At 38.7% G+C, this 17,125-nt stretch overlaps 1 protein-coding gene across 1 annotated transcript; it reads left to right on the forward strand.

Moving 5' to 3' along the window:
* The first annotated feature begins 1,054 nt into the window (after positions 1-1,054).
* LOC121728782 (COP1-interactive protein 1-like) lies at positions 1,055-15,545 on the forward strand. Its single transcript, XM_042117056.1, has 18 exons — positions 1,055-1,179; positions 1,999-2,126; positions 2,567-2,632; positions 3,255-3,359; positions 3,438-3,645; positions 3,907-4,037; positions 4,137-4,267; positions 4,353-4,464; positions 4,689-4,871; positions 4,956-5,071; positions 5,175-5,407; positions 5,525-5,661; positions 5,831-5,949; positions 6,036-6,147; positions 7,747-7,878; positions 8,196-8,282; positions 10,943-11,148; positions 15,441-15,545. The coding sequence occupies exons 1-18, from the start codon at positions 1,146-1,148 to the stop codon at positions 15,457-15,459; spliced, it is 2,259 nt and encodes a 752-aa protein (XP_041972990.1). The 5' UTR covers positions 1,055-1,145; the 3' UTR covers positions 15,460-15,545.
* Positions 15,546-17,125: the final 1,580 nt, after the last annotated feature.

The following is a 17,125-nucleotide window of genomic DNA, read 5'->3' on the forward strand; positions in this document are numbered from 1 at the left end:
TCATGATCATAGAGGAAAATAATACACGTGGTCATGATTTTGTTGACTTTGTCATTGACGGAACCCGGGAATATTTTAGCCAAAACCAAAACTAATGCAACCTACTTTGTTTAGTACGCTATGCTATACAAATGTAGACAGGCAGCAGCGTGTCAAGCCAAGTTCAAGTATAACAGAACTGGCGAGCAGCACCGTGTGTAATATTACACGAACCATTTGGGACTTTTGGCCCCCTCATAACTCATAAACTATTTAACATAAACGTGTCAAATTTGGCTCATAGAAGTGTATGTCTGTCTGTTAGCTTTTCACACCAAACTGCTTGTACCGATTGTTCTGAAATTTGGAATGGAGATATAGTTAGAGTCCCGGGAAAGGATGGTTACCGTGCGATGGATGAATTTGGGGCAATGGACTTGCAATTGGCATCTGTCTGTCTGTCTGACATTCTGAGTATTAAGTGTATTTTAATAGCTTCTTAACTTTCGCACAATAAGTTGTACCGTAGAGTTAATAGTTGGAAATACACTTGTGCAGTTACACCGCATTATTCCAATGCCTCATGATGGCAGCTGCATATTCCATTCGCTTGGATTTTCTTTGTTTAATTCGACTGATACTCAACAAGCCTTAGGGGCTGCTGCTCCACTTACTGATAAGTGTGGGATAGGCTATCCATAACTTATCTCACAGATGAAGTATGGAGCATCTGTCAGATAAGTTGAGGAGCTAGCGAACAAAACCGGACAAGTCCACCAGAGTGCGAAAGTATAATTTAATTGTCTTCTCTTGACCCATCTGCGTCAATCCTTGTTAATATTTTCAGTCAAAACTGGTTAAAAAGGCTTTAAAAAGTCAATTTTCAAACAAAACCGGATAAGTTCAATTATTGCTATCGTAGTTAATATTATCCTCTTTGATTGCACTATCATATAATTGACCATGGTCGGTAGTCGGCACTGCAAAAGTTTTTTTTTACAACTGGCTGGTAACAGATAAATTAACATTTTAATAAAATATTAACAAAAATAGGACCTGTCATTTGATATTTGTCATTTTTTTCGAAAATCAAGATCACACCAAAATTGTATCGTTGACTAACTAAATTAAAATTATATTTTCGAGCTAAATTTAAGTTTCATATTATGGCTAGTGTAAAGCCGTCAAATGAAAAACCAGGTAAGTCTCTTTCATTTTACATTCTCACTAGAGCCTCCGTTATGACTTATGAGACTGGTAATCAAATGCCCATACATTTGTCCATGCGGCAGAGAATTTGGCGCCCCTAGAGGATGGCGCCCGTGTGCATTGCACACATTGCACATATTATGGTAGCGGGGGCCCTGGCGCGCATGCTAGGTGTATCTTTTTAAATATGAAAAAAAAACTGGATACTTACAAGGGTCTCCTTGTAAGTATTTTTTTATGTTTATTACTTTATCATTATCATTATAATATCCAGTTTTTTTTCATATTTAAAAAGATACACCTAGTCCTAGCCTGCGCGCCAGGGCCCCCGCTACCATAATATGTGCAATGTGTGCAATGCACACGGGTGCCATCCTCTAGGGGCGCCAAATTGTCATCTTTAGGGGCGCCAAAACCAAGGTCCCAAAAAATTTCCCTTAAGGGGCGCCAAAATCCTTTTTTTGCACACAGGCGCCAGTAGCCCTTACGGGGGCCCTGGTGCGCGCAACTTCAATATCTTTTGGCGAAACTTGAGGGGGCAATGTGCAAATGAGTACCAATACCATACAATAGCTACCAGTAGCGACTAGCATGTGCTCATGCCAAAGAGAATATTATAATCACTACGTTTTGCTAATGCGCGCGCACCCGTCCCACTTACCCAAGAGACAGAGACTGCGCATTTCTCCTCCATTTTCAATGAGTGATCCTAAAGTAGTGCACAGTCGGGCCTGTTATAGCTAAGCTGCACGAGCAATCGCATTTTTACATGACTTGTACTAATCATTATTTCACCTTTTCCTTGTCTAGGTCCTCGCCTGGTCCCTCGGCCGACCACCGCGAGCGCCGCCCGCGCCGCCCGCAATGCTCATCGCATGCCGGCAGCCACCCCGCGGCAGTCGCCCATACGACCAGCTGCCGTCACACCTGTCGCTGTGGTATATTACCTTAATTATTAAAAAAAAACCATACTAATATAATATTATAAATGCGAAAGTTTGTCTGTCTGTCTGTTACCTCTTCACGCCCAAACCGCTGAACCAATTTTGTTGAAATTTGGTATGGAGAATGGAGATACTTTGAGTCCCGGGAAAAGACATAGGATCCTTTTTATCTCAGAAAAAATGTACGGTTCCCGCGCGATTATCGAATATTGGCGCAACGAGTTGCGAGCGTCATCTAGTTATTTATAAAATGTTGCCAGTTAAGTACAAAGACAGAGGGAGACAAGACAGCCCCCGAAACGGTTGGACCAATTTTGTTATGTGCTTTTAATATACGTTTTGTTGTGTGCTTATAATTTTTCGTTCCCAAAGAATCTTGTAGCTGTAGAGATAGCGATAATCCCATAGATAATCCTGAAAACTTTTGATTCCAGGTAGAAGTTAAGAAAGAAGTGGTAGTAAATGATACAGAGAAACATCATGATCAAGAGGCAGCTGAGGTATCCTATTTAACAAAACTTTTTGGTGACTTATGATCACAACTCACGACACACATAATAATATAACTCGGATCAGGACCGTATCTTTTTGCGGTCAAGCCACAGAATATATAGTACCAAGTCAAGCGTCAACCTTGTTCCTAGCGTCAATACGGCTAGGCGACACATCGCCACAGACATCGCTTACGAGTTACAACTCTCCAATAGCCGTAACATGGCCACAGTAGAAATGCGAAAGTATAGAAACTCTGTGGAGACTGGAGATAAACTAAGGTACCGTTCCGATCTTTACCGCGGCTAACCGCGAGCGACAAACATTTTTCTATACTTTCGCATTTCTACTGTGGCCATGCTAGGGCTGCAAGTGTTGGATGACGATTGAACCTAATAGGGAGTTTCATAAAAAGAATACTGACGGCTCGAGGAGAATAAATACGATTCGTTTCCGAGATAATATCATGTGCGCTATACGGCCTAGGGATAAGGGATTTGCCATGTAATTTGAATTGAATTGAAATTTCGAATAATTATGTAACATTACTTGAACGAACTACTGCCACTACAATCATTGCAATCTTTCTATCATCAGTAATATAAAAAAATATATATTATCTCTCCACAGCTGCAGCAACCACAGCGCCTGAATATCGATGGTGATCTGCAAAATGTGTATTGCACAAAACAAAACGAATTCCATCAATTGAAGAAGGAATTAGACCTAAAACAAGTATGTTACTAACTTAGAGCTACATATTAACATAATATTATGTTAGTTGATAAAATACTAACGGCTCTCCAATTTTAGCAATCAGTACTACAAGTATTCGATACGTTAAGACGCTTACAAGAGCGTATGCAGGAAGACGGGATTCAAGTACGAGAAAGCGTTTCTCAAGAATTAATAATATTTAATGTCGGTGATTGGACCACACAGGAAATTTCACAGATGTGCAGAGACGCAGAGGGCTCTGCCGGGGATCGAGCTCAAATGTTCAATAAAGTTAATCCAATTGGTATGAAACTTAATCTGATTAATACTGTTTATGATGATATCAAATAAGCTTTAACCCATCAATCCCCAATATGCCGCATAACAATTGCGTAAAATATGTCGTCTGCGATACCCACGATGGAGGTGCTACCAAATTATGACAAAAATCTACTCGTTCGACACAAAGAGTCAATTTAGCCTTAAATTGATATGAATTTTCCACAGAAACCTATGTAATAAACAGTACTTGCAACCTTTTTAATCTGGCAACATACTTTTGTAGACGATGCCACGATAGCAGCACTAGAGACGGAAGCGAGGAAGGTTCCCGAATATTTTGCAGAACTGTGCTTCAAAGCGTTCACAGTGCGTCAAGAAGTCATAGATTGGATGAAAGATCTCGCTGAAAAAAACGTACGTCAAAAGTTTAAAGCAAAACTAAATTTTTAAAGTCATAGCTGTTATCTGATAAGGTGTTCATATATAAACAATAACTTTAATTATATTATATAGGAAATTCCAAGTGATGTTGTAAAGGAACGCATAAGTCAGTACAACCTCGAGGGACTCCGTCTGTATGAGATTTTGGAGAAAACTAAGACCGAGTCGAAAAATACAATGGACTCGTTCACTTCGTTGACCAAGTACGATTTTTATTAGTAGATTCTGTTTTGACCTTTTATTTGTAGAACTAGGAACATAATACATTTTGAAAATTTCAATTTTTAGACAATTTTGTCAAGACAGATCAACCTTGATAAGGGTAGAAGAATCACTAGTCCGTGAACTCGCCCGACTAAAACAAGCTCAGGAACCTACTGAAGTTGCGCATGCGATTGAGGTTTGATACAAACAAATAAAAAATAAAGGTTACACGATTGAGGTAGGATGTATCATCCTACTCGTATATTAAGTTTAATCATCTTCTTTATTGTACTGGCGGAAGTGGTCCTAACAAAAACAGTTTAAATAATGAATTTAAGTTTATCAACGACGACAATAATCTTCCTATGCAAAATTCTAGAAATAAAAATCTTAGTGATGTTAATGCAAGAAGCGTTTTAGGAAGCTCGTCAAGAGCTAGAAAAAGAGAGAACTGCAAAATCACAGTTAAAAGAAAAACTAGCGACTACCGAGACGCAGCTGCGGTACGCGCGGACACGAGTCACTCAAATGGACAAACAGCTGAAGGAAGCAGAAGCTAGCATAGCCAGTTTGACTGCAACCGTCAAATCTTTAGAAGATAAGGTTTTTAATTTCTTATCAATTTATTGACTTGGAGAATAAAAAAAGCTTGTTTTTAGTTTTTAAACGAAACTTAAACTATTTTAGAGTCGCCAAAAAGAAATAAGTTTAGAAGCGAGAGCACGAAAGTTAAAAGAATCGCTTAAGACGGGAGAGGTGACGAGCAGCCAACTATTACAGCAAAAGAATGGACTACAAACAGAGTGCGTTGTTGTATAAAAAAAAAACTATTTTCGCTATTTAGTAACGTCAAACGTTCTTGACTTCAAACTTTAGTAACAATAACAATATAATGTATTTTAAAAGGTTACACGAATTAAAAGAAAACCTGAAAATAAAAGAAAATCAATATAAATCGCGAATCGAGGAACTAAATGAAAAATTTGAGAAGGCGATGGCTTCACTTGAACACGAGCAGGAGCTTTTACAGAGAGAAAGAAATGTAAAAGACAAATTAGCAGCAGAATTAAATATGAGTCAAAACGTGATTGAAGAACTTCAAAACAAAATTTGTGATCTAGAAAGTAAACATAACATAGGTAATGAGTATTATTAATATAATGTTATTAAAATTTAAATAATGTAATAAAATAAATAGGTACATAATTAGTTTTTAAACCGCCTTTATACATAAATATGTGCATATTTTGTTTCAGATTTACCTACAGAACGAGAAATGGATCTGTTTTCTGAACTTAGTGCAGTTAAAGAAACTCTTCGCATTGCTGAAGACGAGATCTTAGCTTGTAAAAATGAGAAAATACGGTTCTTGGAAAGACTGACAAAGGAAACGGTATGTGCACGCTGCATAGGTCCCAAAGCAATAGTTATAATTAATATGACCATTGACCTATGTTTTACAAATAAAAATAATTGAAGAAGAGAGTGGTAATGCATTATCAGAGATTTATAAAACAGTTAGTAAAATGGGGCATCGAAATATTGACGGAGCTCTCTTACAGGATTCAGATGACAAAATTGGTGCGCAACAAAAACTGGCTGCAGAATTGATGAGCAAGGAGGAAATAATTAGCAATATGCAGATTCAGATAAGAGAGTTGATAAAAAACGTTAAACTAAAGTGAGTATGGGTATATTGATACTTGATTGTTTTAAATTTGAACTTCATCTTAAATCGACATATCAATCTGTCGCTACTATTTCTAGCGAAAAGAAGGTGGCCCAGTATGCACAATACGTGCATGAATTACATAGTCGTGCTGCTGTCAATTCTCCAGAATCGCCTGACACAAACGCATATCAAGATATACAAAATGAGGTAGGTACACATTATTATAGTAATTATCGTTTATTTGTCTATCGAATGCTTCCTGCATTTTGGTTGCGTGGTAAATCATTAATAATATAACGATAGTACGTACTAAGTAGTATTAAAGCCTGACCACAGAAATAAAAAACCTGTGCTGAGGGCGCTAAATGAACTATGATTATGGCAACATCTAGTACAGTCATACACTTATGAATTGGCTAGTGAACAATTTTAGCTAGTGTTTAATTTAATAATATAAACTAAATATTTTAATATAAACTATTGCAGAAATCATTTTACACAAGCATAGCACTTAAATGTAAGTATAGTTTTAAAGAATCACGAAATAAACTTCCTTAAAACTATAGGCATTAGACAGTTTTAAAAAATACTACTTTATAATTTCTATATTCGCTTTTATTTAAGTTATTCATCAAACTCAGAATCTAAATATTCAACAGATTCATATTATAATACTTCATGAGCTTCAGATTGTAGTGGTTCAATGTCATAATATCTCATCTCTGACTCATTCTTCTTTCATTATTCTTAGGTGTAGAAAATAAAACTGAGGTCTGACCTTCTCTTCGTATTTTCATTACAGACGATCAATATACACCTAAAAACAGAATTTTTAAATTAAATTAGTCACAAATTAGCCAATTCAAATTGTACACACTATATGAGGTACCTACCAGTCATGTTGACAACAAAGTCCGTGATGTTGTTTAGAGGAATAGAGTCGATCCCTTCAGACCTTCTTTCCGACAAGTAATTATTCATATTAGAAATAACTTTTTATAACTGGCTTTTAATAGTTTTCGGCACTTTAACGCATAAATAACTCACTTGCCCAAGAAATATAATACGCACAATCGAGAACACACTTTGACAGATGACAATTATGATATCTCATAAAGATTGTTGCCAGTTGAAGAAATTAGTTCCAATAGATTTCCGCAATATGGCGGGGGGATATAATATATACAAAATAAAAAATTTTGTTGGTCGGGCCTTACATAATATATCCTTTAGGCCCTAACGTAAAGTGTCTCCATAATACTCATAATAGGCTAGATGACTATTTTTTTTCTTATTGGTAATTGAAAGACCCTTAAAAAAAAAAACATCGCTGAAAGAATGACTCTGATAGCTTAAAAATTCACCAAGATATGACAATTCAAACATCTCATAAAATAGACCTGCCCGAAATGATCCATACAAAGTGCTACGAAAGACTGACGTCACTCTTTCGTAGTTTGTATGCATCGGGAGACAACTTTGTTCGATAGGTATATCAAATATTGCGTTTATGAAAGTGGTTTCATAACAAAAGTTGCTTTTAATTGCATAAGTTATCGATTGGTATACAAATATTAAGAAATTTAATTGAAAAATAAAATCGTCTTGATTATCTAACTTTGAAGGCGCATAGCAAAAAAAAAAAAAAATGCTATCGAGCTGTAATTTTGGGAACACTTATTTTTCACCGTGATTTCTTTATTTTATTAACAAAATTCGCTAATCTTTGACCTTGTCATCATCCCTATTATTATGTACTTATCAATTAAAACATATCTCATTAAGTATAATATATTTCTGAATAAGGTTATGGATCTGAAAATGCATCTCCTTGAAGTTTCAACCCGAAACGAAGAATTGTTAGAAAGGCTGACGGAGAAAGATCAGCTGTTGCAGCAGCAAGAAAAAACAGCACGCGCTCAAGCGAAAGTTATAAAGGTTGCTCGTTTCACATTGTTGTAAAAAATAATATTAATAATAATAAATATGTATAGCTGGTGCCTTACTCTGGTGACTAGAGAATAAAAATTGTGGGCCTTAAGACTAGATCTAGTCTTAAGGCCCACAATTATTTATTTATTAAGTAGATGAAATTATCAACAACGGCGCGTTCAGACGTGCGTGATTTCGTCGAAAACACGAAAGTTTGAACACCCTCTTAGGCTTATTAATAAAGTAATATTATCTAGTTTTTACTTACACTTACACTATTATAATTTATATTCTGTGACTTTACGTAAAATATTATAATACAGGTACTAAAAAATAAGGAAACTGAGCAGAGTAGCAAGCTGGTAGCTTTGCAACAGGACCTCGAGCGCAGAATGAAAATCGTTGATAATGTTAGTTAAGCACTTAAATTATATTTATAATATGTAGTTTTTTATTATAATAATATATAGATATGTGCTTCAATAGTAATATCGAAGGCCCCTAGCTCCCATCCCAGCACTCTAAAGAGGCCAGATGGTACTTATACTAAAACAGCGGAAGAAACGCTAAGATTACTAGCCGACGTACACTTCCCCAACAGTATCCATCTCGAAAGTAACGAAGCATTCTCCCATACGACTATTAAAACCAGACCATCGTCTGACGACTGGAGAAGAGCTTCTACGATCTTCAAGCCTGACCGAGTCAAATGGGCAATTGACAGCTTCAATCCTTACAAGACCGGCGGCGAGGATAACATATTTCCGGCCCTCCTCCAACAGGGCAAGGACATTATCCTCCCAGTGCTACTGAAAATATTCAGAGCAAGTTTCGCGTAGTCTACATCCCATTGGCATGGACAAAGGTAAAGGTGTCCTACATACCAAAGAGTGGGGACAGAGATAAGGCTTTACCGAAGTCCTACAGACCAATCAGCCTCACCGCTTTCATGCTCAAAACGATGGAGAAGATGGTCAACCTACACATAAGGGACACCTATCTCACTAAAAAGCCTTTGCATGAAAGACAACATGGCAACCTACCAAAAAGGCAAATCTACTGAAACGGCTCTATTGGACCTAGTAGATCGCATTGATAGAGCAATTGAAGATAAAGAGATTGCGCTCTGTGTCTTTCTAGACATTGAAGGTGCATTCGACAAAACTTCAACCAGCTCTATCACAAATAGCCTGGCTTTGAGGGACATGGATCCAACTACTGTACAGTGGATCAAAGCCACGCTCGACAATAGGGTAGCCTCATCGACCATCATGGACCTGACACTCTTAATCAGGCTGACGCAAGGCTGCCCTCAAGGAGGTGTGTTGTCACCTGTGGAATGGTCCCTGGTAGTGGACGACCTACTAAGGGAACTGAACCTCAGAAGATATTACGCTCAAGGGTACGCTCACGACCTGACGATTCTAGTGGTGGGCAAATGCGCATCAGTGGTTGCTGGGTTAATGCAGTCAGCACTAAGAGTCGTCGAGGATTGGTGCCGAAGGGTCAAGCTAACAATAAACGCTGATAAGACGGTCTTGATACCATTCACCAAAAAGAGGAAGTTGGAGAGACTAAGACGCAAACTTAATAGTTTTCCCGAAGAGTGTTGGGGACACTCTTCGGAAAAACTGTTAAGTTTGCGAGTGAAGTCAAATATTTAGGAGTAATCTTAGACAAAGGACTCACTTGGAATAAGCACATCGAGTATATTACGAAAAAAGCTAGATGTGCTCTGGGTTCCTGTTGGAAGCTTGTCAGCTCTAAATGGGGTATTCGGCCGAAGGCAATGCTATGGATTTATACAGCCATAGTGAGACCGATTACCACATATGGCTGCGTAGTGTGGCAAAAAAAAGCTGCGTATAAATATAGTTTGGTTCACGTATGGATCAAGGAAAGACAACCGTGCGGGAGCCGGATTCTACGGAGGCAGGCCCCCAAGAGGCAAACATGCCAGTTTGGGGGAGTTTGCGACCGTGTTTCAGGCTGAGGTCTTCGCAATCATCGGTTGCTTACTAGAAAGCTTAGAGATGGCACTAGTTAACAAAAATATTTTTATCTTCTCTGATAGTCAAGCTGCACTTAAAGCACTGACTGCTGCAGAAGTTTCGTCAAAATTGGTTCTGGAATGCATTGAGACGTTGAACATGCTAGGAAAGGACAACAAAATACGCCTAGTATGGGTCCCGGGCCACAGTAACGTAACGAAACCGCGGACGAACTGGCTAGGCTTGGGGTTGAGAGTCTCATATATGGCCCAGAACCAGTCTGTGGAATATCTCCCAGTACCACAAAGCAAGTGCTCGAGGAATGGGTTCGCAAACTGAGCAGGAAGCAATGGGTTGAGACCCCTGGCCTTGAACACTCTAAGGCACTTATTTCTGGCTTCAACAGGAAACTATCAGGAATAGTGCTCACCATGGGTAGGAATAAATTAAGAATCCTTACCAGAAGCCTTACTGGGCACTGCAAGCTTAATAAGCACCTCAACAGAATAGGTGTTAGTAGCTCAATGACTTGCTATTCTGCGAGGAGGAGGATGAAACACCTATACACCTTCTCCTTGACTGCCCTGCTCTACTACAGAGCAGGAAACAGACACCTTGGTTGCTACGAATACACATCCGAGGAAATTCGTGGCACCAACCCCAACCACATCGTTCAATTTATGAGCAGCATTGGGTTGGGGACGGTACTCTAATGCGAAGGAGTCACAATAGATCCTCAGGGGTCGCAGTGACATCAGGGCTACTTGACCTGCCTTCAGGAAAAAAAATGTGCTTCAACCTCAGACTAAATTAAAAAGTCAAGGGAGCCCACGACCATTGTTTTAACCATGCTAGTTTAAAATCTAGACACTGTTTAACGCGCACGCCACTGATAAAAATCCCGCCTATCTTGGTATACTTTTTGTTCGATCAGAAGTTACATATATCCAATATGTACTTACATATTAAATATCTAATTTGCTGATTTTAACAACCTATAATAAAGTATTAAGTTACTAATCGTCTTATGAACAACAAGTAAAATATCAAAAATGAGAATCTTCAATCATACATTTTAGGTGAACAAGCAGATTGAAGCTAAAGCCAACGAGATCGAGGAGTTGTTTTCGACGTTAGAGAGCAAGCAGCAGCTGATTAACCGGTTGGAGAAGATTGTGCTAGAGTTGGAGGGGCAACAGCGGCGGTCGCAGGCGCAGCGCACGCGACACGAGGAGAAGATCGCCGTGCTGGAACACGAACTGGCCGAGGGAGCACGTAGAGAGAGGTGATTCAGAAGCTATTGTTGTGGTTCCGTGCTAATATTATAAATGCGAAAGTGTCACGTGTCTGTCTGTTACCTCTTCACGCCCAAACCGTTGAACCGATTTTGCTGAGTATGGAGATACTTTGAGTCCCGGAAAATGATATTGGATACTTTTTAGCCCGGTTAAATGTACGGCAAGCAAAGTTGCGGACGTCATTAACTCATATTATAATTATTTTAGCCGAGTAGACTTCCCTAACAAGAGAAAAAAATCACTAATCAGAAACCGGGTTCTAATTTCTATGGGATCTCAAAATACAGTAGATATTGTTACGTGCTAGGGTTCGAGGATTTGGAGAGAAAGACCTGGTGACTCTCTTGAAGACTTTATTAACACTGCACTAAACACTAGGTCACAACACTTAGCACTAAGTCCAAACACTAATCACTAGGTCCAATCACTAAGCACTATCACTGTCCTAGGTCGTAGCCAAGTCGCAGGTTTCACTGGTTCACTCACTATTAATCACTTGTTGTCACTCCGAAATCGCCTTGATGGTAGCTCGAAACGAACTGAATTGCCGGGCCTGCCTGCGGTTTTTTATATGGCGAGACGAATTCCAGAAAGTTCCCGATTCACATAAACAAGTAAACAACCATGGGAACTTTCTAGGAGGCTCGAGCATGTACTACAATAAAAGTAAACAACTAAACACGTAAACAAAATGTTGGACTTTTCTAGAAGGTTCGAGTATGTACTTGCGCACCTCATGCCATCTAGTATTGAGTAGGGGATTTATGTTGCCTGTGCTCCCTCGGTAAGTTTCGCTGGTTTGTCGCTAGATGGCACCACGTGTCCGTATACCATGTACCGTAACACTACTCCCCTCTTAGAGATGCTCGTCCCGAGCATCATTGTTACTGCCATGGTATCGCGCCAGACGATCTATGTGTACCACTTTGAATGTCCCTCTTGGTTACTTTTGAATCCTGTAAGTCACATCATTCAATCGGGTAACCACTTTGTATGGGCCGTCCCACTTGGTCTGCAACTTTGGAAATTTGCCTTTTCGGTGAGTTGGGTTATGCAGCCACACCAGTGACCCTTCTTCGAAGCCGCTCGTGTTCGAGTTCCGGTCGTATCTGGTCTTCATGCTCTCACTTGACTGTAACCCATTTTCCCAAACCATGGCGTGTATATAGCGCATCTTTTCCCTTAAATCGCAGACATAGTCTTGTACGGTCTTCGGTTCCTCCGGTGACCCTCCTGTCAAGAGGTCTACTGGTACTCGCAGTTCTCTACCGTAATTGACATACGCCGGGGTAGCTTTTATGCTCTCATGCTCGGCGGTACGGTACGACAGAAGGAAGAGCGGTATATACTTGTCCCAGTCCTTTTGTTTATCATCTACCAATTTCGCCAAATGCCTCTCAAGGGTCTGGTTAAATCTCTCAACCATTCCATCAGACTGTGGATGGTACGCGGTGGTCCTCGTTTTATGCATTCCCAAAATTCTGCACACTTTCTGGAAGACCTGCGATTCGAAATTCCTGCCCTGATCAGAATGGATTTCTGGAGGCACACCAAACCGAGATATCACTTCTTCGACTAATTTAGAAGCGACTGTTGTAGCTTCTTGGTTTGGTATGGCGAACACTTCGGGCCATTTGGTGAAGTAATCCATGACAACCATAAAATACTTGTTTCCTGATTCCGTTACAGGAAATGGCCCAGCTACGTCAACTGCAATTCGTTCCTACGGTTCGCCAACGTTATACAAGCGCAGGCTCCCACGGCTCCTTGTCTGTGGTCCCTTCACGGCAGCGCAAGTAGTGCATTTGCGGCACCAATCCTGTACATCGTCTCGACAATGCAACCAGTAGAATCGTTCTCGAACTTTTGTTAACGTCCTCTTGACACCTAGATGACCTCCTGATACGCCATCGTGCATTTCACGGAGAACATCTGGTACTCTCGTTCTTGGGACAACTATCTGAAGATGGAACTCTCTGCCGTTGGTCTTCTCCCATTTCCGGTAGAGTATTCCGTTTTTAAGTATCAGACTGTCCCATTGCGCCCAGTACGCCTTAGTGACAGCGCCAGTGGGTGCAACCTCACTCCAGATTGGTTTTACATCACCCCGTTTCTTCCATGTGATGATGTGCCGAAGGTCGTCATCTCTCTCTTGAGCCTCCCTCATAGCATCATTCTCCCATGGACCCAAAGGACTTGTTCTCGTTAACTTTAATGTTACTTCATTAGATTTCTGCTTAACACAATGTTTGCAGTCTTCTGAACACGGCCTTCGTGAAAGTGCGTCGGCATTCCCATGCGCCTTTCCGCTGCGGTATTCCGTCTTGAAGTCATAATACTCCTGGAGTTGTTCAATCCATCGAGCTACTTGGCCTTCTGGGTTCTTGAATTGCAGTAGCCACTTCAAGGCTGCGTGATCAGTTCGCAGTAAAAACTGTCTGCCGATGAGATATTTGCTGAAATGCTGTAGCGTCTTTACAACAGCCAAGAGTTCTCTTCTTGTTACACAGTAGTTTCTCTCTGGCTTAGATAAAGATTTGCTGAAATGTGCAATTACAACTTCTCTTTCGCCCTGTTTTTGAGATAACACCCCTCCAATGGCTGTGTTGCTTGCATCCGTGTCGACTATAGACTGACCTTCGGGTTGTGGATACCCCAGGATTGGTGTTTTACACAGATGTTTCTTCAGTTTTTGAAAAGAATCTTCAGAAGTCTCGTCCCAAATAAACTGTCGTTTATCTTCTGTCAGCCGATGAATTTCTCCCGGCTTGGCTATCGCTGAGAATCCCTTAATAAAACGCCTGTAGTAGGAGCATAGGCCGAGAAATGCCCGCACTTCGGTTTTGTTCTTAGGGGTTGGCCAATTTTGAACTGCTTCCAGTTTCTCCGGGTCCGTCTGGATTCCATCACTGGAGATGACATGGCCGAGATAATTGACCTTACTCCTGAATAACCGACACTTTTTCGGATTCAACTTTAACTTGGCCCCCTCTATTTTGGCGAAAAAATAGAGTTGCGGCCGGGTGCCCAACGGCACACCGGATTTTTCTGAATCTCTATAATACTCATTGCCGTGAAATTGCTGTTTGCTTTCAATACCTGATGATTACATTTTATCCCGCCAACTCAATTTTTTAAAACATTTTTTAAAATATTTGCTACGTTTGGACTGGCACCCCAGTAGAAATGTGTACTCCTTATCATATTAGTAAAAACGTGGTTTTTAGCGTGTACTCGATACATGCACAATTCTGCAGTGGGATCTTAGACTATCTATCTATACTTATAAAATTACATGTCCTGACTGACTGACTGACTGATTCATCATCGCTGAGCAAAAACTGTAAAAGTTACAGCCACGAAATTTGGTGCGTAGGGTTGTTTTATTAAGTAAACACCCACTAAGGAAGGAATTTTGAAAATTTTACCCCGAAGGGGGTGAAATAACGGTTGAAAGTTTTAATGAAAGTCCGTCATTTCTTGAGTTAGAAACATGAAAATTTATTTACGGGTTACTGATTAAAAATGAATGAATAAGTATTTAAGCGTTTTTGGAAATTCTACCCCCAAGGGGGTGAAATTAGGGTTGAAAGTTTGAATGAAACTCCGTTATTTCTTGAGTTAGAAACATGAAATTTTTTGTTTGGGTTACTGATTAAAAATGATTGGATACGTGTTTAAGCGTTTCTGAAAATTCTACCCCCAAGGGGGTGAAATAGGGGTTGAAAGTTTAAATGTAAGTCCGTCATTTCCTAAGTTAGAAACATGAAAGTTTATTTTTGGACTGCTGATTAAAAATGAATGGATAGGTATTTAAGCGTTATTAGAAATTCTACCCCCAAGGGGGTGAAATTGGAGTTGAAAGTTTGAATAAAAGTACGTCATTTCTTGAGTTAGAAACATGAAACTTTATTTTTGTGCTACTGATTAAAAATGAATGGATACGTATTTAAGTGTTTCTGGTAATTCTACCCCCAAGGGGGTGAAATTGGGGTAGAAAGTTTCAATGAAAGTCCGTCATTTCTTGAGTTAGAAACATGAAAGTTTATTGACGTTTGCGTTTGACGTTTGCTTAAATAGGGTCCATTTTTACCCTTTGTATAAGGAACCACAAAAAAAAGGGAGAAAACTATCCATCTTTGTTATTATACTATGTTAACGCGGATGAAGTCGCGGGCAACAGCTAGTTATACCATAAAATATAATATTATAATTTATAAGGAAACGATAAATTTACTGATCGAGATTGCAAAACTATCATAACATTTTTGATTTTCAGGAAATTCCTGTTCTTCTGATGTACTCGTACGTTTACCTAACTAAGCTGTGGATGCCAAACGATTTGAAAATAATTATAAAAAGAAAAAAAGAATACAAAATATTACACTAAAACTAATATTTTGTATGTTTTTTTGGTTAGTTTTATTTTAATAAAATATGAAAAATCGGTTTACACTCTGGATTTTTATTAAAACTTGCTTCTCCAACATACTGTTTTTAACCGACTCACAGTGTTTTAGAAGTCCCCAAAATCGGACATGACTAAGTTAACGCAATGAGTCAATGGTGTCTTATATTTCAAATGCAAGAGTAGAACTCCCGTGTGCGCATTTTACTTCATTTTTGAGAAAATCAATTTTTAAATTAGTAATTTTTTGACTCCCTGAAAACGAAATTATTTTATTTAAATTAATTACGAGAGTTTGTAAACTTGTTACCCAGCTGATTAGATTAATCATTACGGGCGGATTCGACCAAACTGGAGTAAAATTTTACTCGAGTATAACTGTCTCCTAATCTAAGAGTAAGCTGGTTTTGCGTTTTTCCAACTTCTAATCCAAGAATGAGGTAATTACACGGGAGTAAATATTGACACGGGCTATTTTGGTGGAGTGATACAATATAATTCAAGGTTTCTTGATAAAAATTAAGAAAAATTATCAAAATTTACTACTGTATTGTAATTGTATGGGTTAATAAATTTATTAATGATTCTTAAATAATTAATAGCAATGTTGGCCCAATACGACTTGATTGGGTTAGGTTAGATGGCTAAGGCGGGAGCGCAGCGCAGCGTAGCTCCCGCCTTAGCCATCGTGGTTATTTTTTTGTGAACCACCCAGAAATAGGAGCCCCGCGTAGCGTTGTTTTTTTTCTTTTTTTTTCTTTAGTAGCTTGTCAACCCCTAGAGTGCAATTCCTAAGCCAGAGGCTTAATTATTTTGCAATATGTCGGTAAGGAAACCTTTGTGCGCGAATCCGACTCGCTCTTTGCCGATTGTTTATTATTATTGTTTATAAACTGAGTTACCATTCACTGTGCCAAAGTTTAGTCCATGTTAAGTTAGCACTTGATGATTTTTATGTGTTCTTAATTATATGAGCATAACAGATTAAATTGGGTTTTATTTAGAATAAATGTTATTCCTAAAAGTAATTTAGGTGATGGTTTTCCTTTAAAAAGTTGTAGTATGTTTGTTGAACTAAGGAATTGTCAGATATACAATTTTAATAATAGTTATTCGTTCAGTAAAACAGTTTTGCATATAACTTTAAATAGTATGCTGAATTCGCATTATTTAGGGTGCATAATTAGTGTGCAAGTCAGTATTTTTGGTGAAACTTTCAAATATTTTGATCGAGAAAAGGGAATATACAGATATTGATTTAAATACATGCCTTTTATATATTAGATTAAATCATTTACTTTTTGTAACAAAAGTATTTTAACCGGAAACCTTAATTAATATTGTCTGTTTAAAGATAAAATGTTATAATATTATATATTTTGTCGTCCAAATACGAGTATCATTACTTAATTACTCGTAAATAAGGACCATTGTTACCATAAATAATTATTTCTTTTAAGACTATTATTGAAATAATAGCCATTTATATTCATAAATATATTCAAAAACGGATAATATCTCACACATGCAAATATGCACGAAAAATGGCCGAAATA

Source organism: Aricia agestis, chromosome 7 (genome assembly GCF_905147365.1).
Source record: "Aricia agestis chromosome 7, ilAriAges1.1, whole genome shotgun sequence".
NCBI lineage: Eukaryota > Metazoa > Arthropoda > Insecta > Lepidoptera > Lycaenidae > Aricia > Aricia agestis.